At 39.9% G+C, this 22,098-nt stretch overlaps 1 protein-coding gene across 2 annotated transcripts in view; it reads left to right on the plus strand.

Moving 5' to 3' along the window:
- The window catches only part of NSMCE2 (NSE2 SUMO ligase component of SMC5/6 complex), a 125,877-nt gene that overhangs the window by 19,650 nt on the left and 84,129 nt on the right, over positions 1 to 22,098 (plus strand). For both annotated transcript variants that reach the window (XM_088179197.1, XM_088179200.1), the window contains exon 3: positions 6,850 to 6,956. In XM_088179197.1, the coding sequence (XP_088035323.1) occupies positions 6,850 to 6,956 (107 nt within the window). The remainder of the gene's footprint in view (positions 1 to 6,849; positions 6,957 to 22,098) is intronic.

Consider the following 22,098-nt stretch of genomic DNA (forward strand, 5'->3'; position numbering starts at 1 on the left):
TAGATATGTATAAAACTATTTTTCTGTTTCATAGTGAAGTATGTTTACTTCTATGAGAGTTTAGTTTATGTCTTTGTATTACTTGTGTATCTTAGCCTAAATTAAACCGTCTCTTATTTGTGTTGAATAATATTTTAGTTTGGATTTTATACAGCAAAGCAAGTCAGCACATGTTGGAGTGTTTTGCTACATCAAATTCTGTGTGAGAACCCTGTTTATTTCACTAGCTTTGTACAGTGTCACTTGGTGTTCAGAGAGAATGCTGTTCTTTACATTGCAGTCTGTTTGGGTACCATGGTCGATATACCTGGTCAGATAGATCTTTGCTACTGCCCTCATGTCTAAACTGGGATCATTACAGCTTTTTAGCCTTGCCCTGGTAGTCTGGAGAAAAAAAAGTACTGTAAGGAAGTTGCTTTCAAAAGCACTGTTGGCCTTGTTCTGCTTGCGATTGAGTTTAAGGGAGTTTTAGGTTGAGGAAAAGTGTTGTGATTATTATAGAATGATACAGCTATTTTCTAAAGTGGTTAGTGATGCCAAGTGACTCAGTTTCCCTGTACCACTATGAAATGACTGTTTTCTGAATGTGTGCAACACCCACTCACTGGAAATACTGGCCCCCTGAGATGTTTCAAACTGGGCACTCAGCAATCGAGATGTTTCAAGGTGGGTGTTCAGACCATGCATGGTCTGTTTCTATTGAAATTCTGATTCTCTACAATATAATGTACTTGAGTTTCTTTTCCATTGGATTGGCAGGAGCCTCCTGGGCCACTAACTCTGTTCCTATTTCAGTCAGAGCCTACAGGGAAACGGTTTATAATACAAGACAAGAGTTTTTTCATCAGGCAAAGTTTGTAATCTTACAGACACTCGTGGCTCAACTGACTTAAAAAAAACCACCTAAGCAGAGAGAAACGGATTATTGAAGATTTTTTTCCCCATTACTTGCCAGATAAAGCAAATGTTTAAATCCAGACTGAAAAGCACAGTCCTTTCTTTTCTAAAATAACAACCTCAGAAAACTTACTCAGGTATGGGTAAATGCTTGACCTAAATTCAAGTATTGCAGTTTATTTTGCAGTTTCTTAACAGAAGCCCAATAGAAAAGAAGATGAAACTTTAAAAATCACTCAGAAATGATAGTTCTGGTTTTACCTGTGTTCTTGTTCTCTGTGCTGGCCTTTCCTTTACAAGTACTGCTAGTCCTGCCCCACACATTCCTCTCAATTTTGCTCCTCTTACTTAGATTTTTTTCTTTGGTAGAATACTGGAGACTCACATTCCACTTCCTTCTTTGCTTGGGAGGACTTGAACTCACTTTGACCATCCTCCAGAAAAATGGCTTAGAGATGAGGTTGTTGAATATTGAAGAATGTAATGGAAACCCAGAATGGCTGAGGTTGGAAGGGACCTCTGGGGGTCATCTTGCCCAGTCCCCTGCTCAAGCTGGCCCACACATCTAGTGTAGGTTTCTCTTTCTGTCACTCATATAATTTCATTTAGTGAGACACACCTCCCCTTCACTGGAGTCTGGTATCTAGGTGAAATTATTGGTCTCTAAAACCATGCACGCTCGATCTCTAACTCTGTATGTGAAAACTTTCTATACAAAAAGCATGGCTTTGTTAAGGGACAGTGAGGGAAATACTTCAAATACTCTAAAGCCCCGTTAAAGGCATTTTCTGAGAACTTGGAGGTTTCATTATGACTAACTTCAGCAGTAAGTAGCTTCTGACTATTACATGGAGGGAAATTTTGCAATTACTGCTTCACATTCCCCTTTACTCCACCAATTGCCATTCTCTGTATGGTTGTTGCTCCTCTTATCAGCAGTAATTTTTCTTCTCTTACGAACTGCAGTGGTTAGTGCCCTATCCAGACAGCTCCATGGAGATTTTTTGGGCATTCTGCTTTCAACAGCTTCTCTATGTGAAGAAACCTGCATTCAGGAGATGAATTCGATTTTCACCAGTTTTTTGCTGTTCCTTTGTATGGCTTCTCATTTATTTTAGTTTAGGATTTTCTGTATTAACCTTCTGCTTTTTCTGCAGCCTAATAAGTAAAGTATGTTGCAGGTCAGGGAAATGAGATTTTGAAATAATTGTTTTATGAACGTTTTCTGAGGAGCGGTCCATGTATCTGCAGGAGAAAAAGTGATGATGTACTCTCAGTGCTGCAGAAGGAATCAATCTCCTGCTTAAGTTCCTCTTGGTCTGTATAGTCTGGAGTTCTGTGGCAAGCTTCACTCCTTGTTTGGACAGAGGAGGGGAAATGAGACAGTGCTCTCCTACATATCCTACATAGGTCTCTCACAGCTGAGCATCACTACTGTCTTCTCCAAGTGTGTTGCCAATCTGATGTTAAAGAGTGTGGGTTGGTTGACAGTTTTTTCAAGATCTACTGTCCAACTTGAAATATCAACAGTTTTGAGTAGACCAGAACTGGGGGCACAGAGGGTAGTCTTAACACTTTTGGATCTGTAAATAAAGGACTAAAAATGACTGCAAAAATACTTAGCTTTATCTTGAATTTAGAGTGTATTTTTCCCCAAAAAGATGGAACTAAATCAGGGAGTCAGAGAGTTTGTGTTCCTCTGCTGTCAGCAGTAACTTGAAACCTGCTGGCAAAGTGTATATTTTATCTGCTGCTGGGGCATATGAAGACAACTGCTACTACCACTGTTGCTAATGGCTCAAGGTTGAGCCATGGGTGTTTGTGTTATGAGTGTTTTAAAAGTCTGAAATCTACTGTCAAAATTTCTGGGCAATGGTATACCATTCCTCTTCTTCCTTGAATCATAGGAAAACCATCCTTGAATTTCAAAACAAACTACTATGTAGTGCCAGAGGTAGAACTGACATGTCCTGCTTTCTTGAAATTGAAATTTTGACTTTTGTTAGCCAATACTATAAAGATATGAAAGTATGTATGTATTCATTTTAATCCACATTGTCTGTGCTTAAGCATTCATTTTAAGTACATTTGCATTTCTAAGTTTGGAGTCTTCCTGTAATTTCATGGTATTCCAGACTATTTTGTGTTTAAGATAGTCTGCAGTAGAAGTGAATGCTTATTTAGATTGGTGTGTACTGCAGGACAGCTGTAATACCCTAAATAACAAATACTGATGTGGTAACTTTTGCACAGGAAGAGGTATTTGTGAAAAAGCTTTAGAAATTTTGCTAACTTGTGGATGTATACAGGAAACTAAAGGAAATATGAACTCAGATGTTAGCAGAAATGCAAGTTTTGGATAAATTTTAGAAATGAGTGCTAATATAGAATATATTAAATAAGTGCTGACTTGGCTGTATTCTGTTGTTGCAACTTCTGTTTTAATGTTGTGGGTTCGTGATACATAACTTAGTCCCGACTGATTATGGTTTAAATCAACATTATGGCACCTAAGTGTGATTGGTCTCTTCAGAAGTGAGAAACTGAACCCTTGCTAGCGACTTTATGCAATTTTGTTCTTTAGTATTTAGGGAAACTTTTCAGACTAATATCCCTGTTTCCATTATAATAAGAGATCATAAAGTCGTGCGAGCTGGAATTCACAATTGCAAACTGAATATTCAGGCAGCTGATTTTAACATGATGCACATGGGCCTTTGAAAATGAAATTGTGGCCTTGAACTGGGCTTTCTGTGAGTAAAAAATGTAATATTGCAAAATGTGTAATCTCTGAGTGGTGAGGGAAATGACTTGTGAAGAAATGCTTAGTAAACTCAACATATTTAGCCTAGATAACAAGGAGACTACAATATGCACTTCAATGGTATTTTGTGGCAGTAGCTAAAATCATATGCAGAGAGTTTGGAATGCATTCCTTAGATATGAATTAGAAATAAGATTAGGATAACTTTTGATTAGATAACAGAAGGGGACTCATCCAGCACTTGCAAAGTGTTTGATTTTGGTGTTAAGCTAGGCTGTTGGCCTGCAGAGTGCAAGGTTTGAGCACTTTGGAGAGTTGTCTGGCTTTGTAGCTGGAGTCTGGCTGGAGGCTGTTCAGCAGTCAGTGTGCTCATGGTCTGCTGGAAGAGAGGCAGTTCCTTGAATCTCTTTACCACGGATCTCCACTGTCACCCTCACGTATGAAACAAAAGCAGCAGCAGGGCTTGCAGAGTGAATAACAGACAGTGCCTTTTGAATCTTTCAAAAGCCTGATGTAATGATTAGATTTTAATTATTTTTTATACTATAGTGCTGTTAAACCAGTGGTTGGTGGGATTTGTGACAATGAGTTGTGGGATGGTGTTGAGGAGAGAAAAGTCTTTTCTAATTTCTTGTTCCTTAGTAAGGTCGGGTCAACTGGTGTGTTCTGATTAGTCTACAGTGGTGTCTGTTGTAAAGAAAGCTTGAAGGTGCTGGGATCCCTGCCTTGGTGAGCTGGAAAACTTTACACCCCCACACCCACAGTTTCTTATCATGTGCACCCAAGCTCTGCCCTGCATTTGCTCCCTACTAGGGAGGGGCAGAAATGCTCTTGGCTCTTCACGGGAAGGGAAAGCAGAGGAGCCTTGCACAGCAGGTTATTCTGTCTGTAATGTAGAACAGTGAGAGTTTTTAAAAGGCAAATAGAATAGCTTGTAATGTAAGTTTTCTTTTAAATGTTGTTTAAGAGATGGGGAGGTAAGTGGCTGGGAACAACATAGGAGATCTCCTCTTAGCTCTCAGCACCCTATGGGTTGAACTTCTGACAGAAAATGGACTGCAGTATTTGTCAATAAGCAGAAATAGGGTATGGACAGCAACTGACCTGTACACAGTCCTTCAGATGTATATCCATAGTGCCTCCAAGGGCAGGATATGATTGTGTCTTAGTGATGTTTTCAGGAATTTCCAGGATACGTAACGTGTGTGAAAGAGTAGCAACAGGGAAACAGCAGTGAACAGTATTGAGACTTAAAGCAGGCTGGTGGATGGGTGGAACGGTCAGTACAGGAAGAATGTAGAGCAGAATGTGTTTGGAGATAATGTCCCTCTTGTGAGCTGTGTTCCATGGCTTTGGGCTTTATTTTAGTGCATCTCTCAAGTTGCATGCAACATTATTACTCTTCACCTAAAGTTATTTTTTAACTACTAGGAAAGACAGCATTTGTACAGCTCTTTTAATATTTAACAATGCACTTCTTTTCCCCTAAAAATTTTTAAAATATTTAGGCTACTGTAGTTTCTTTATGTTGTGGATATGATTCATTTTGGCCATGGGAGGAGAATGACAGTTATTTGCTACACAAACCTTTCCTGTGATTCATGGAGTGTCCTTTGTGTCAGCCTTGAAGGAGGCACTTCATATGCTTCCTAGCAGGAAGGAAAAATTGTATGATCATAGTTACCAGATAGGACATGGAAACGGGGTGGGAGGGAAGGGAAAGGGGAGAGGGAGATGCTGATTATTCAGAAGAAAGTTGCAGGAATGCCAAGATTCTGTCTGCAGTATCCATTCATCTACTTAATGAAAAATGGATACATACCAAGCCTAATTAAGGGAAACATCATGACTGTAATTGCCATGTTCACAAAATAGCATAGCTCATTATGTAACTTCTTTTGTGTAAATATATCTTAGCACTTTTCCTTTGTCTCCTTGATCCATCACTGTTTCGATATGGTGTGATGTTTCTGTCTCTGAGGGATGTGTTTTAGATTTTGCTCCCAAACTGATGGCCCTATATAATTGTGTCAGCTTTCTGCAGAGACAGATTTTTGTGTTCTAACATAATAATATAGTTAGCAACTTAAGCAATGTGCCAGCTTGCCAGATCAGAAGATATTTTCCTTTCTTCACAAAAGAAAGGAATTAAAAAAGCTGTACTAGAGTTTTCTTCCTAAAAGTAGCAGCACAGATTGGCTACTGAAGTGCTTTTAAAGAATGCTCCATCAAATGACAACCCCTAATGTTTCATGGCAGTCTTTGGGGCTCTTTCACAGAGTCTAGCTGCTTCCAGCTGCTTTCTCTATACCTGGAAACTGCAGGGTAGGAATAAATGGGAGTAGCAGAAGTGGAAGCAGAGCTTTCCTAACTTCCTGATTTCCTGCATGGATTCAGGGCTTGTGGCTGGCTGTCCTCCCGCAGTTGGCAGCGTTTGGTGTGGTACATGCAGCTGTGTCAGGAATATACAGCTGTGGCTCTTCAGCTTTGTAGCGTCTATAGAGGGTCCTTATCTAAGCAGATGCACAGCAGCGTTAGAGTAGGAAAGCAGAGATGTAGTCAGAGATGAAAGGAGTGGAATTAAGAGGAATGCAGGGGAGAATAAAAGTGGATATGAATTACTAATCACCTGACCTGTGTTAATTGATTTCCCCATGTAATTAGAATTTTACTGCTTGAGTCACCAGTGATAATCCATTCTACCATTATTTCCTGTGTTATAAAATGCTGGCTTTGTTTTGATTTTCCTGTAGCTGTGTTTATTGGGGATAAGGGGTCTAATTATAGCTGTGAACTATACTGTACTGAAAGGGCATTTAAGTTTCTTCTTACTATTTCTGAGGCAATGTGATGAGTCATGAAGTATAACTTTTGCAGAAAATATCCTGATTGCCTAATGACTAGGTGTTGGTAGATGAAATTACACATACCCTCTCTTGTTCACATGAAACCAGGGAAGTGTCTTTCTGACTAAGCTGTTTGTTCAAGTTACCCAAGAAATGTCAAAGATTACAGTTGCAAAATGAGGAAAAAAAAGTATATTTTTGAGTAGCTTCAAAACACCTGCTGAGACTTACAAATGCGCTAGATATTCACAGCATGAATATTTGTAAATAATTTCTAAAGAAAATATGCTGCCTGAAAAGAATACAATTGATGACCCATGTTCCGCATATTTTATTTTGCAGATGATGAAGAAGATATCAACAATATGGAAAAAGTCATGTTAGAATATGCTAAAATGGACAGAGAACTTAATCATTATATAAAAGCATTTGAAGAAACCATAAATCAGGTAAATTATCTCTTCTCATTAAGTTATGAAAACATACCCTTATTTAAATATTATCTTTTAAAAGAAACAAATGTTACATTTAAACAATACACAATTGAAAAGGCAGCTCTTCGGCAGGTGTAAAATTATAAAATAGTGAGGTTGCCAGTACAACTCTTAGTTTTTTTCCCATCTTGCTACAGAGTGGCAGAGTTTTTAACTTCTCCCCACCAAACTCGCACCCTTGGGAATATGGGAATATGCTTTGAGGATGATTGAGGAGCCTGTAGTTAAGACACCCTATTCTCAGATGATACCATCTCATGGACTGTGGAAGATGGAAGTGCAGATGAGTGAGGCAGCTGATTTGAGAGCAAACTAATGGCTAATGCAGCTGTGGCTCCAGAGAACTGATGCTTTACAGCCTGCTTGCCACTGCCTTCCTGCCACCTGCCCTGGCTGGTCCGTGTAAAGGGTGAGCTGGCGGGGTGCTCGCTCTATGAACCACGGCCTCGCTCTGCCCCTGGACGAAGGACGGACACAGGACGGACAAAGGACCGACAGACACCGGGCGCGGCGGCGGCCCTGGCAGTGACCGCCAGGGGGCGGCGCCTCCGCGCGTTCCCGTCCCGGGCTCTGCACGTTCTCGTCCCGGGCTCTGCGCGTTCCCGTCCCGTGCTCTGCGCGTTCCCGTCCCGGGTTTTGCGCGTTCCCGTCCCGGGCTCTGCGCGTTCTCGTCCCGGGCCCTGCGGGAGCGAGCGGCGGCTCCGCGGCAGAGCCGGGCCGGGAAGGGGCAGCTCCAGCTCCCGGGTGGCCGAACATCAATTTCAGGGCACGTCGTGCCGGAGAACTCAATTTGCCGAGGGGCTGTTCTAGTGTGTGTCTGCACAGAGACTTCTCGCGTCGGTTTTCTATGGATTTCTTTAGAAAAGGCAAAAGCACATCCCTGATTTCCCTTCAAGGTGGGAAATCTGTGTTTCAAAATGTTAAGGTAGTAGCGCTTTTCAATTAATCCTGCCTTGCTATTGCTTTTTGTTCTTTTAAAACCAGTAAAAGCAGAGCAAAGCCATACATTTCCCACTAGTTCTGTTGAGATGCCTATACGGTTTTTCCATTGCAGAAAGGTTTTTAAAAATCATCTGATCATGTGCTTAACTGAAAAATCTTCATTCAGATAATTAAATATACATGTTTAAAAGTAGTTCAAAACTATGTCTGCATCAGCAAGTGTTGGACAGCAGTAAATACAAGCACTTTCCCCATGTAGTCTTTAAATATACATTTCACTTCAGATTTCAGTGTAATTGCAAACCTCCTAGTTTATATTGGATGGTTCAGAACTTTTTCCTTTTATTTGGACCATTCATGATTTTTAAAACTTTATAGTAAATTGTAACACAGTCCTCACTGTCAGAGACTAATGTATATCCAGACTTGAGCAAAGCATAGTTGGTTTATATTTCGATTATAAGCCAATTAATAATTGATGACTTATTGTTATAATAGGAATTTCAAGTAACTTTCAGCAACAACTTTTTAACTACTTTCATTATTTCCATTTATCAGCAAAACACATTTTTTTCAAGTTTAGGACTATAAAGAGCAAGTCTGCCTTCACCAACAAAGCACTCAAGTCCTGTTTACTTCAGATGCATCACTGATGATGTTTTAAGTTGAGCACGGGTGTACCTGCTTCACTGAAGAGAAGGTATTTTTGTTGGTTTTGGCAGAGCAGTGATACATTTGTGATTTTTAGGATTGAATTCAGCAGTATCTGTTGTGTGCTTATCTGTGCTGGTGTGCAAAAAATACACCTGGAAGGGTTGGTTTTCATTTTCCCCCTTTTTTGTCTAATGCAGCTTCTTTGTGTTGTTAAAACAAGCTCATTTCCTGTTATTTTAGTGCTAAGGTTTTAAAAATGCAGCTCCAAGATATCTAACATGTTTTCGAGTCTACATGGATTATAAATTTGGTAATGGCTAATCTGTTAGTCTCTAGCTGCACTCCTCCTGTCTCTGCTTCCTACTTCACTCTAGGGAATTGTCTGTACTTTCCCCTGCCAGCATCCTGAACAAACCTTTGTGAGTATGAGAAAGAAATGTATATAACTTCTGCCGTAGAACAGAGTTACAGTCTGTTCTCTGAAAAATAACAGCTCATGCTTTATTTTGGAGGCCAGCTGCCTGCCATGCCTCTGGAACTGCACTGCCCATCTCCAGTTACCTGTCAGAGACAGCTTAAAATCTGCTTCTGGGAAACAGATACTGTTGCTGAATTTAGGGCTGCACCTGGAAGTAGCTGTAGAATGGCTTGGGTTTAAAATAGCCTCCACTGACTTGCTCCCTGATTCCATCTGAATTCCTTACCTGAGGGCTTTCTCTGGGGAGTTGCAGCAGGTCATTAATTTTCACAAGCAGACTGTTCTTCATAGACAGGATTTGTCTCCAGTTATAAAACACATTGTGTCTGATTATTTTATAAGTTTTTATCTTGTTGATTTTTCTGGTCTGTAGTTTCCTCATACAGAAGTGAATCTGAAAGTATGTTATAGTCTGTGTTTCACCTTTTAACCAGCTGTTTCTAGTGAAATGTCCAACTGGAATTTAGCAAGATAAGGAGTCAGCAGCAGTTAAAATTCCTGATATATTATTTTGTGTACCTTTAAGTGGCATTGACAAAAAAGATGGTATTGTAAAACCAAAGGATTGTAATGTAAATAACTTGAAACTAGCATGAGATATAGTCACATGTTTTCTCAAAGCCAGTTTTTTTTGTTGATTTAGGCTGCAGTAGGTGGAATGCAGAAGGTGAGACATACCAGCATCCTCTTCTGGTTGAATCAGCAGCCTGTTGAGCAAGAAGTGAGCAATTGAATCACAGTGTTTCCAACAATAGGCTGTGGGAAATCCTTTGTCTGTGGAAACTCCCTGTGCCACTAGATTTTCTTGTACCTGTGTAATGACTGGACTTCTACTGCTTCTTCTTTCATTTTATGTTGGTATTTTTAAAAGAAATTTGCTAATATTCAGGTCCTTACCATGGAAAGTGCAGGCAGCACTCTTATTTTTAGTGTAACAACAAAAGACTGATGGAGCTGCAGCATCTCTTGCAGAATTTTTTTATACTCTTGAAACGGACCCAAATGATGGGAACCCCGGCTCAGGTGTTCCCCACTCTGACAGAATTCTCAAATGGCCAGAATTCCAGCATACTATGTTGTCCCAAATACGGATTCTTTCACCCAGTGTGCAGGAAGGCAATCTACACACAGAGTCAAGATACTTGATTTTATTTCATGTCTCTGCAGAGAACAGGTTCTAGGTGGTGAATCCATAAAGCTAATGTCTTCGGTATGCCAGGTGCTCATTTTTATACACTGTGAACAACAAAAAAATTGGCATTTCCTATATATGTAACAACCTCACTGTGTAGTCATTGGCTTTGCATTCTCTTGTCTGCATGTAAGACCCAGTGCACATTTGTTTTATTGTGCACGCTCTGAGGAAGTGGCTTTTATGAGCAGGGGATGGTCATAGCCTATGGACAGGCATTTTACTGAATTTACTTAATGAGCACAACCTTCAAGCAAAGTTGTACTTGGCATCGTAGTTGGATTTTTTGTGTCCTCTGTTCTTGCTTCTTGGATCATGGCTCTTGGTTCCTGCAGGTTTAGTTTTCCTATACTGTCTCATGGTACTTAATTTCAGCAATTGTGCCTGCTCCCTTCCACTCTGCTCTCTGGATTAGCAGGGATGGTGGTGGTAGACTGATCACTCTCAGCTTTTCAAGCATTTGGTTTCTTCAGGACTGTAAAAGCTGGGGTAAATTTTCTGAAGTCCCCAGACTTCTCTAGATAAAATGAATTACAGTGTATTATAGATCAAACTAGAGAACAAAGAAGACAAACCTAACTTCTAAAGTTACATTATTCCCACCTCTCTTTTCTTCTCCTTTACGGAAAGAGACTGGTTGAAAGAGTGCTAAGAAAGATGTGGTGTTGAGCTGAAGAAAAGATGGAAATATTACATGTTGCATTGGTGCTTGGGTTTTATCCCTACTTCTGCTAGAGCTTTCCCACATTGTTCTTGATGAATCATATCTGTCACTGTGTCAGTGGTTGCTGACATCTTTGTTTTCTGATCCTGCATGGAAACTGGTTTGAACAATTATAATTGTGATTTAATTCAAAGTTAATTAAAGTTTGAACCCAGGAAGTGAAATTAAAATGTTATTTGTTGGGATTTATCTGTAAAACTACATACAATTGATGTAAGTATGTCTTGAGGATTTGAAGTCTGGATGTCATTTATGCCTGTGTGACTTCACACCTTGTTAAGTGTTCATTCTTCCTTTGCAAAGATGAGCAGTGCATCGTCTTCCTTGTACAAGAGTGATTTTGTCTCTACAGGATATATAGGAACTACTCTTAAAACTGTTTCATATTTTTGATAGTAGTTCTTCCCTTTGGACTAGTAAGGTCATTGGAGTGTGAGTAGGAGGGGATGTTTGTTTGCTGGGTCAGTAATTTAGAGCAGATTACTTAGCACTGAGGTCTGTTATCTTAGTGGAAAACTGTGCAGGTTGTAATCCTGCAGAGGGATAATTCCCTTCAGTAATGTAGGTCGTATTTCAAGTGTCCAGCTTGTGAGTGATCTAACAGCCTCTGCAGAAAAGTAAAGAATCCTGTTTAAAACTGCTGGACAGTTAAATCCATGGCCTCTGATTTGCAACGTGTATAGCAGAATTCTAGTTTCCTCACTTAAAACTCATAGTATAATGCTGTAGTGACTGGTATGTCTTCCTTGGTTTCATAAAAATGAAAGGGACTTAACATCTTTGTTAACCAGCATCTGCCAGCTTAACTTTATAGGCCAGGAATTGTACTGGGGAAGGTTCTTCCAATATGTCCAAGTTGTCTCTTTTGACAATGCAAACTGAAGCAACAAAACACTTCTGCAGTGGTAGCTCCAGTTGCAGTGTGCTCTTTGAAGGAACAGCAAGGTCAAGCAGAGGATGTGATTCCAGCCAGCTCCCACCTTCATTGGCTCAGCTATGGCAGCAGAACTAATGTAACAACCAAGTTCAGTGTATGTGGCAAGTGCCAGCAGGGTCATCAGTGACTGCTGTTGCCAGTTAGACACAGGGCTGTACTTAAAAATCAGATTTTTAGTTTTCTGTAGAGATAAGTACCAGTAAGACTGTGAATCCCAAGGGATTCATGTGTTTTAGCTGAATCAGGGCTCTCTGACAGTGACTGGCACTGTGACACCCATTACAGTGTTGTCAGTGAAGCAATTTTTGACATGGAACTTTCTAGTTTCATGGAACAAACAGCCTTGTTTGGTGCTGACAGTTTCTTAATAAGCACTTTGCTCTTCTTTTTTCCTCTTGCTACACTGTCATGAGAACATGTTTTAGGGCAAAATCCACTGATGATATCCATATCTGCAACTGTGACCTTCACTCTACAACTGAGCTCAGAGCATTTCCTCTGACATCAGTGTTTCTTGATTCTGAAATATTGCTGCTAGCCATGAAAATTTTGGGACCTTCTTTTTATCAAAAAGGTCCTCTGTCCCACAGAATTTTCTCAGGAAGGTCTTTGTGAAGCACCAGAAAAATGGGTTTAGTGGAATGGATATATCTTTTCTTGGGCTGGCAGGGAGAATAAAAGAACTCTTATAGTCTTTTGCTGCATTTATCCTGACTCTCTAATTGTAAAAGCAAGTGATTCTATCTTGAAATTCACTCAGAGCATACTGAAGAGCACCATCAGCAGCAATAAGTCAAAACCCTGGTGAAAGATGTACCAGTGACAACGTCTTTGGAGATTTTTGGAGAACTTGCTTAATCTTTGGAGGTGTTTTTAACAATGGATGTCCTCTTGCCGTTATTTTGGTACCTTGAATTCTAATTGGAATTCCTCTTTAGTGCTTGTTTACTTGCTATCTATTAATGAAGCCACTTCAGATTGATCATTCATCTTACAGAATAAGCAAAATTTAGACATTGGATTAAATCCTTATAATAACTTGGGCAGGATAGTAGAAGAAGATAATATGTGACTCCTTAATTATGTCTCTGCATCTATCTCTAAATATAATGCCACAGGACTTATTAAAACTTGTACAGGCAAGCTTATTTCTAGCATTAGATGGCTATGGAGTTTTTTAACATTTTAATGCTTTTTCAGTATAACATCTTTGATAGAATTTCTGATCAATAGTGTATTTCTTGGTCTGTCCTATTTCCATCTCCAAACAGTAATTCAAATAATGCAGCACTGTTGTAGGCATGTACTCTGCTTCCTGCAGAAACTGGGACAGAGATGCATTTAAACACGTTTCTAATATTTACTTTATACTATTTGCTTTACTTTTTTGTGTGTCTCTGTATGTGTTGGACTAAGCATTTGATGGAAGCTGCTTTTTTATTTTCCAAGAATTAGTGACCTGTGTGTGTAGTTCTCAACAGTGTCAACATTTGGTGAGCTGCAATTAAAATATTTTTTAGTGAGCAGCATATAAAGAAGTAGGAGTAGTGTTTTATTTTATGTGGGTTATATAGCAATCCTCAGTAGCGTGTCTTAGTGTCTCCTAGCAAGCACAGAAATGTATCCTGCTTTTTGGAGAGTAAACCCTGGAAACTCTTGCATATGGACATAGGTTTGTTTGAATTCACTGTGGTTGCTTACATTGGTCAAGCTAAACATTTCCCTAAATATTTGCAGTGTCAACATGGTAGTTGCTGAAATGGCCCTTGGCTTGTGTGGTTAGAAGTGGGGCAGAAGAGGCCACAGCTGGTTTGCAGTGAAAATTTGGGTGAAAAGAAATGTTCTGGACCTACAGCCATCACATGGATCTGGGACCTCTGTAGATATGGTGGCAGCAGGGGTAGTATTAAGAACAAATGTGCCAAAGAAGTCCTGGAAACCACATAGTAATTTGAAAAGTCTATTTGCTATGTTGGGCAGCAGTGCTGCCCAGTAGGTAGCAAACTAGCCTGAGATTAAGGAGGACTGGATTCTATTTTCAGGTCTACTAGCAGCTTGTGTGGTTGACCTTGACAAATTGTTTCACTCTGTTCTTTGGGCTGTGGTCCTGTGTTCTCTAACGCTGCATTTACGCAGTACCAAATCACCTGGTAGCACATTCTCATCAAGTATACCAGATCACATGATACTGTTTATGCTGGCTGTATTCTGGCTGCAGGACAGACACTACCTGATGGAGCATAACTGTGCAAAATTAGAATTGGCAGAGTGGGTTACACTCAGTCGGTGTGTCATGCAGCTGTGGTGGTTTTGATCTCATATGAGACATCCCGAAACTGAATTTACCGTCTCACTCAACCACGATCTTAGTCATGTGGACAGCATCCCATATCACTGTCTGTAAAGAGATTTATTTTCTTTTCTACCTGAAGGATTCAAAGCTATTTGAATTCAGTTTTTAATGATTTTATTTTAACACTGAAGATTGCAACTGGCAGTCTGAACATTTTCTGAAATTACAGAAGGTCACACATAGTACAACTAAGAGTCTCTGTGATTTGTATCCCTGCTTTTCTAGGCAGTCTGCATTTCAGAGTCAATGTGAGTTAACTCTCTCTGGTTTAGCCTAGCCTAGAGAAAGAAGATAAAATTTTGAGATGTAATGAAACTCGTAGGTGTTGAGGTCAAATAGCCAGATTAAAAAGCCATCTTAATCTCAAATAATAGATTTTTTTTAAAATGAAATTTATTACTGGAAGCACTGGCATAATTTTAGCAGCTCAGTAGTGAAAATAGTATTTCAAATGAATAGTCTCATCTAGAAAGCTCCTGCTGACAGTCCTAGGATTTAAACCCTTGGAGCCAGGGGGTGAAGGTTGAGTGCTAAATCCTGGATGATTCTCAGCAGCAGGAGTTTTTACTTTAAATTAGTTTCTCTTGTTAATTGAACACACCCAAGCTGATCAGTGGGGAGGCAGTTTCTGGAATGCCTTCCATAAAATGTCTCCCTCCAAAGGTTGAGTGTTGTTTTAATTACTGTAATTGTTTCCAGAAATTATATGTATATGTTGGATACTGTAATATTCCTTCTCCAAGATTTTAAATGTTAAGTCACTCGTTTAAAAACATTTACTTTTTCTCCTCGTATATTTTAAACTGGTTTTATCAATAAAAATACTCAGTTACCCAGATTTTTCCTCAGCAAAATTCTTAGCAGATTTATAATGAATCACAGATACAATGAGCTTACAGCATCAACTAGATCACACTTTTTTTTTGGTGGCTGCTACTGCAATGAATTTGTTTTCGTTAAAGAATTTCAGCTAAGAAGAAGTTAGTGGTAGGAGTTGCTACTCTCATTCCTAGCTTCCTCATCAATTTTATTACTTGGGACTTTTTCTTGTTGAGTTATTCAATATTGGGTGTAAACAGGAGTGTGCATGCAACATATTGCACTCGTTTAGAATGGACCAAAGTCATGCTACTTTGTAGTATGGTTTCCTGTGAATGTTTCCACTTTTACAGAACTGTGTATTTGGGGCCTTTGTTAAAATGGAGAGCATTTCTTTGCTTTATTTTTTGATGCTGGGAGTTAAGAGCAGCAGCATGACTTCTTTGTGTTTGTGATGTGCTGCAGTATGTAACTATGCCCATTTCAGCGCTTAGTGGAATTAAAAAAAAAAATCTGCCTAATAGTATGTATGCATTTTATTATCTTTCCAATTTGAAGAAGAGGTTTCAAAAAATACCTGAATCCTGCCAGGAATCAATACCAGATGTCACAGTATCTCCCAAACGTGGCCCCATTGTTGATAACCTACTGTGAGTTACAGTATGCTTGATAGTAAGGGTTGACAAGTTGAGTTCATTTCTGGGCTCTCATCTTATTCATCTGAGCTACGTGCATAGCCTGAGCAAGCTGATTTAACCAGCTGAAGTATTTATTTTGTCCTTAGACTTGTGTGTTAACACTGACAGTAAATGAAAAATATTATAAAAGACTTAAGAAAATAAGTGTGTATATCAGATGTGCTCCAGACTTCCTCGTAAAGTGTAAAGTTCCCGTGTTTACAGGGTACTCACACATACCACACCTAATAAATTTTACAAAGCTAGAGAAATTAAAAGCTCAGTGATGTTGCTATTCTTAACTCTTCAAATGTTAGTGCCTCACTGCATTGCCACTGCTTCTGTGTGAGCGATTCACGATGTTTGTTCAACTGGGTACTCATCCACTGTTCAAAGCTGTTATGATGCTGTTTTTTCCCCTGCAGTCTGTTGTGTGGGGAGAAGATTGGATAGCGAGGGCTTGGATGCAGTGGTGAGTTTACAAAAGTGGCTGGGAAGATGGCAACTCTGGTGAGGGAAAACTTACAGGGTGTGGTTTTGTGGGGTGTGATAATTATTGTAATACGAAGTGTGGGCTGTAAATGAACTGTTTCTCCATGGATATTTTTATGCTTAGTTGGAGGTGATCAAGGGATGCAGGTAAAGGCTGGGCTGTGCTAAAGGCAGTTTGGTCCAGTTCAGTAAAACTGTCTTGAAAGAGGGAGTTTCTGGAGAAGCTATTAACAACCCCACTGTATGCCCTTAGTCCTCACAAACAACCCCACCTTTCCCCACTGCTCTCTGCTAAATTCCACTGACAATGAGCCATAGCCCTCACCACCGTCTCCTCTCAGTGGAATGCTGATGTTGAAATAAGTGAGAAGCTTCTCCATCTTTTCTCTTGCTTCTCCTCTGACATCCTGTTTGGGCTTTCCCTTTCTTACCTTATTTTGGCCTAACCCAGGGTTGGCTGTTGTTGGTTGGTCACCTGCCCTTGGAGAAGACTCAGCAGTGTTGCCTTTTCTCCCACTGACAGCAATGCTTTGTATGTCTTGGCAGATATAATCTGACACAGCACATAGAAATATAATTGAACAGTATCTTAGGAGAATCTGGCCCATCAGTTGCATCTGCACAGAACTAGCTCATCAATTTTGTGTGTGCCTACGAACCCTGTACAGACTAATTGAGTTTAACCTGAGTGTAGAGAGTCATCCTCCTTAATCGATCACTTAGGTTGGCAGATGCCTGGCCACCTTTGTCAGTCAGGCTTATAAACAAATACCAGACAAATCCTATCAACCAGGTTTATGTGCACAGCATAGGTCACTGTAGTTGTAATGGTTGTTACAGTTCCGTGTGAGTTTATACTTGGCCATTTCCAAGCCCCACAAAACTCAGACCCAAACTCCTTATGTTAGTTCCTCCTTATACTAGTTCTTTTCAACAGTTATTTACCTGGTAAATTTTTAATAGAAAGAGATTGTTTTACAGTAAGGGGAAAATCCAGCTAAAGCAACAAGTCCCTATACAGGATTACAGGTGTGGCTTCTGCTCAAGGAGAAACTGTCAGTTAATTCAGGTAAGAGGTGACTATAATAGCAGTGTGTAGTCATGGATGGAGCAGAAGTGTTTGTTCACCATGTGTCACATAAAGAGCAATTTAATGAAATTATCCAGCAACAGTTTTTAAATCAACAAAAGGAAGTAATTTTTTACACAGTGAATAATTACATTGTGGAATTAGTTGCCACAGGATGTTATGGAGACCAAAATCATTAATGAATTCAAAAAGCTACTGGACAAATTAATAAAAGAAAAAATCTTTGACAGCTGTTAGATGCAAAGATTCAAATACAGTCACTGTCTTGGTAAATCCCTAAACTGCAAGCTGTTAGTTGTAGGGAAAGTATGTGGTGAGAAACAGGGAAAGATCTTTTGATTTTGCGCTCATTTGATTCCTACTCCAGCTTTTTGCTTCTGCCATTGTTAAGGAGAAGAGAATATGCTGGATGGTTCTTTGATCTGAGGTACCATAACTGAAAGAAGCAGAAAAGAAGCTGCATAGAAAACCCAGTCTCCACAAGCGCTGCTGCACCCTGAAATTTATGTTGATTAGCTATGGAGCTTTAGATAAACACTTATTCTCTGTTTCAAACCTATTTTAGAAGATTGTCTAAAAGCTACTTTCCACCTCCATAATTTTAATATTTGGAAAGTTTTCAGATTATCTAATAATTTATCTCTCTGTTCTTACTCATATATTTAATGATTTAAAAATAAGCAAACGAACAGCTCCTGCTCTGGGCATTGTTACATAATTGAAAAATTCTTAATCTGAAAGCTTGCTTCAAATCCATATAATATAAAACCACATAAACCATTTAATAATTAGAGACTAGCAGATAAAGTCCAACTTGAAGTTTGTGGAGCTACACCCACTTGGATTAAAAAACGGAGGAATCTTTGGCTAGATCCTTGTCTTGCCGCCAGTTTTCTCCCTTGATGCCCAAAAAAACCTTAATAACTCTTCTAAATAACAAATCTTCTTGTAGTACTGATGGGAGGAGGTAAGCTACAGCTCAGGGTGATTACCTGCTAGGACTCCTTCTTATAAACTTGATGAAATTTCAACTGAAGTACCTGCTCTGATCTCAACCTCACCAAATGGATAAAATGTTTTCCTGGATGGTTAAGTAAAGTACAATGTAGATTTTTAAACTATTTTGATAGATAATAACCTGCAAGTTTTAAGATCAATCCTTGAGATTCTTGGATTGGTGAATATAAAAATGCCTTTAATATTCCCATCAACAGTGTCATAAAATAGATATGTGATCCAACTGGTATATATAAATTTACTCAACTAATTGTGATTGTGGGCTGCTTATTACTGGAGATACTGGATAAGAGACAACAAAACATGTCGTACTTCTTAAAAAAGAAAGTATTAAGTTGATAGCACTCTCAAGAAAAAAACCCACGATTTTATGTGTGTTTTCATTATTTGAGGAATGCTTGGCTCTATTATTTTTGTAACTCTTCTTAAAATAGTTTTTTGCCTCTCTTAGCCTCATGTTTATGGGTCTAAAAAACCCCAGCTTCTTCAGCTTGTCAGTCATGACCCCATGGACCCTTCCTGGACTTGGGTTTCTCCACCTGCCTCTTGAACTGGGGAATCTGATACGGGATGCAGTATTGCAGCTATTGCCTAATCAATGCTTCATATAGGGGAAGAATAACTTCTGTTGTCCTGCTTGCCATGCTGCTCCAAATGTAGCTGTATCCAATTTGCTAATTAACAGTGAAAAAATTTCCTTAAATTTCACTTGGCATCTACCACAGCAGAGCTGTTACAAGGCCAGTCAGTTCCTAATGTCTACTGATGCCTGGGGTTATCCTTCCCCTAGAAAAGCTCTATAACTCTTTTTCTTGAACTTAGCATTACCAGTTCTGATTTTCCTCAAGGTCCTTCTTGATTAAAGCTCTACTTCTTGATGTGTCAAATGCTGACAGGTTGGTTATGCCTAGAAGATTGCTGAGAATGCATTTGGTTTCAACATCCGGGCCTTTGGTGAGGATATTGAACATATTCAGCTTTTGGTACAGGCTACCAGTTGGATGACAAACTAGTGTTTGCTGTGAGCATTACCCTCTGAGCTGGCTGACCCAGTAATTTTCAGTCTACCCTACAGACCATTTGATTACATCCAGCAGTCTCCCCACATCTGCATTTCAGGTCAGTTCATCACAGAAAGCAATCATGAGTTTCATCAAGCATTAACTGCCCTTTGTGATTCCACACTGATTGTGGCTGATTACCTTTCTGTTCTCTGCATGTTTGGAGGTGGATTCCAGAAGAAAGTGGTATGTAATCCTTCCAGAGGCTGGAGGTAGGCTAAGTAGCCTATAGTTGCCTTTCTTACCTCTTTGCTAAAGCCAGGCACAGTGCTAGCCTTTCTCCAGTTATCAGGGGTCTGCCTCAATGATCATGTTTTTTTGGAGATGAGAGGCAGGTATAGTGACACATCAGCTGACTCTTTCAGCATTTTCAGATCAATCGTGTCTACCCACACAGATTTGCATGCATCAGCTGTTCTAGCTCATTCCTAATTTGTCCCTAAAATGTTTCTTCTCAGACCATTCTGATACATCTGAAAGTCTAGGATCTTTGCCTGTGAAGTTGGAGGCAAAAATGTATCCTGTACTTCAGCCTTTTTCATGTGCACAACCACTGGGTTGTCTCCTCCAGTCGGTAACATCCTCACATTTCCTCAGAATTTACACAACTCTGTCTTGCTGCTATTTACATCTATCACTTGTTTTCATTCTAAATGTGCTTTGGTTTTCTCAGTGTTACTCCTAAGTGCCGAAGTAGCGGTTTTGTACTTTTTTTTTTTGTTTGCTGTATGCTGTCCTTTTGCATTACAGTTCATTAAAAACCTCCTTGCTTAGTCAGTGAGTCTTCTACAGACATGTCAATCTTGTGTAAAATAGGATTATTTTTAGTTCCTCAGTTGGCAGAAAGTTTCCTACAAAAATTTATCAGTTAAGATGACACCTTTTGCTTCAATGTCCCAGGAGATTCTGCTGAGCTATGTCCTGTATAATCCAAAGGCTATTTGCATAAAATTCTTAGCCCTGTTTTTTCTCCTTACCTTCCTAGTCTTCTGGATCCTGAATACAATCAGCTTGTGGTCACTGCTCCCAAGCTCCTATCTGTGACCACATTTGCCACTTTTCTTCCATGTTTGTGTACAGAGGTCACATAGGATATTACCTTTGTTTGTCCTCTCTAGTATTTGCATTAAAAAGTTATCACCCATCTGGTCTAGAAATACCCTGGATTGTTTGCACAATGCCATGTGGCTCTAACGAGGACCAAGTCTGGTAATTGAGTCATTTTTGGTCATTGTTTGTATACAGCATTATCCACTTCATTGTCCTCTTGAACAGGTGGCGTGTGGCAGGCCCAGGCTGCATGGCTCATGTTTCTTTTGCCTTTGCTTTTGACCAGGAGTTTCCTGTCAGATAAGTCTGTGGTTTCACAGTGGACCTCAGCACAGACAAGGAGATGCTTTGTAAGAAAGTGCCATTCTTCTCCATTTTCTCCTTGAATAGCTTCCATGACACTCTTCCAAGTCACAGATGCTGTCCCATTTAATCTTCATGATCCTGATGACATCAGAACACTCTGATTGTGCAAAGACTTCCAATTCTTGTTGTTTGTAGGCCAAGCTCTGTGTGTTAGTACCCAGACACCCGAGATTGGCCTGTGCATGCCCTCCTTCCAAGCAGAAATGCATAACTTTCCCATGCGGCCTTTTCTTACACAGATTTTATCCTTCATTTCTTTACCTCTGGGCAAAGGCTCCATTGTTCAGTGAATTTAGTTTAAAGTCATCCTCGCTAGGACCATAGTATCTCTTCACAGAACTATTTTTGTCAGGTGGCTTTAATATCTTCTTAAGAGTCCATCTGCATTGAATGGGGCATTGTAGTCAAAGAAACCAAAGTCTTGCTGGGGAGAGCAGCTATGCAGACAGGCATCAGTCTGGTTATATCTGCTAGCCAGGCCTCTCCATTGACTGCAAAGTTGAGGAGAGCACCACTGGGATTTCTGCCATCGCATATTTGCTCTGAGCTCTCTCTTCCATTTGAGCTGCTCAGGGTTTCCCCTGTGTTACTTCTGTCCCACAGGGGATGGCAGCAAGAGAGAATTTGGACAGCTGGGTAAGTGTTGGCAGTTTGTCTGCAGCATCAGTGATCCAGGTTCTGGGCAAGCAGCAGACTCACATGGATATTAGGGATGGATTCTTCTGCTTCACACGGGAAGCATCATAAGCCACTAACACTAATGCTTTCTTTAGTACTGATACTAGTCCAAAGACTTGAGATACCCCCTCAGAATTTTATCCCCAAACACCCCAACTGTTACTGAAACTGTTAGCTAGGCACAGCTGGAAGAGGAAGCAGAGCTGTATTTCTGTTACCTGAAGTCGTGGAATTCCAGCTTCCAAACAATGCAAGTTTTTATCTGCTTCTTGGTCCTTCAGTTATAGCTTTCAGTCTGGAACCATAGAATAGAATCGTAGAATCATTAAGGTTGGAAAATACCCTTAGGAGCTTGGAGTCCAGTCATAAACCTCACACTGCTAACTCCACCACTAACTCACGTGTACCACATCTACATGTTGTTTAAATACCTCCAGGAGCAGTGACTCAACCATTTCCCTGGGCAGCCTGTTCCAATGCTTGATAATGTTTTTGGTGAAGAAATTTTTCCTGATATCCAATCTAAACCTTCCCTGGAGCAACTTCAGGCTGTTTGGTCTTCTCCTG

The sequence above is a fragment of the Sturnus vulgaris genome, chromosome 1, assembly GCF_052056855.1.
Source record: "Sturnus vulgaris isolate bStuVul1 chromosome 1, bStuVul1.hap1, whole genome shotgun sequence".
Lineage (NCBI taxonomy): Eukaryota > Metazoa > Chordata > Aves > Passeriformes > Sturnidae > Sturnus > Sturnus vulgaris.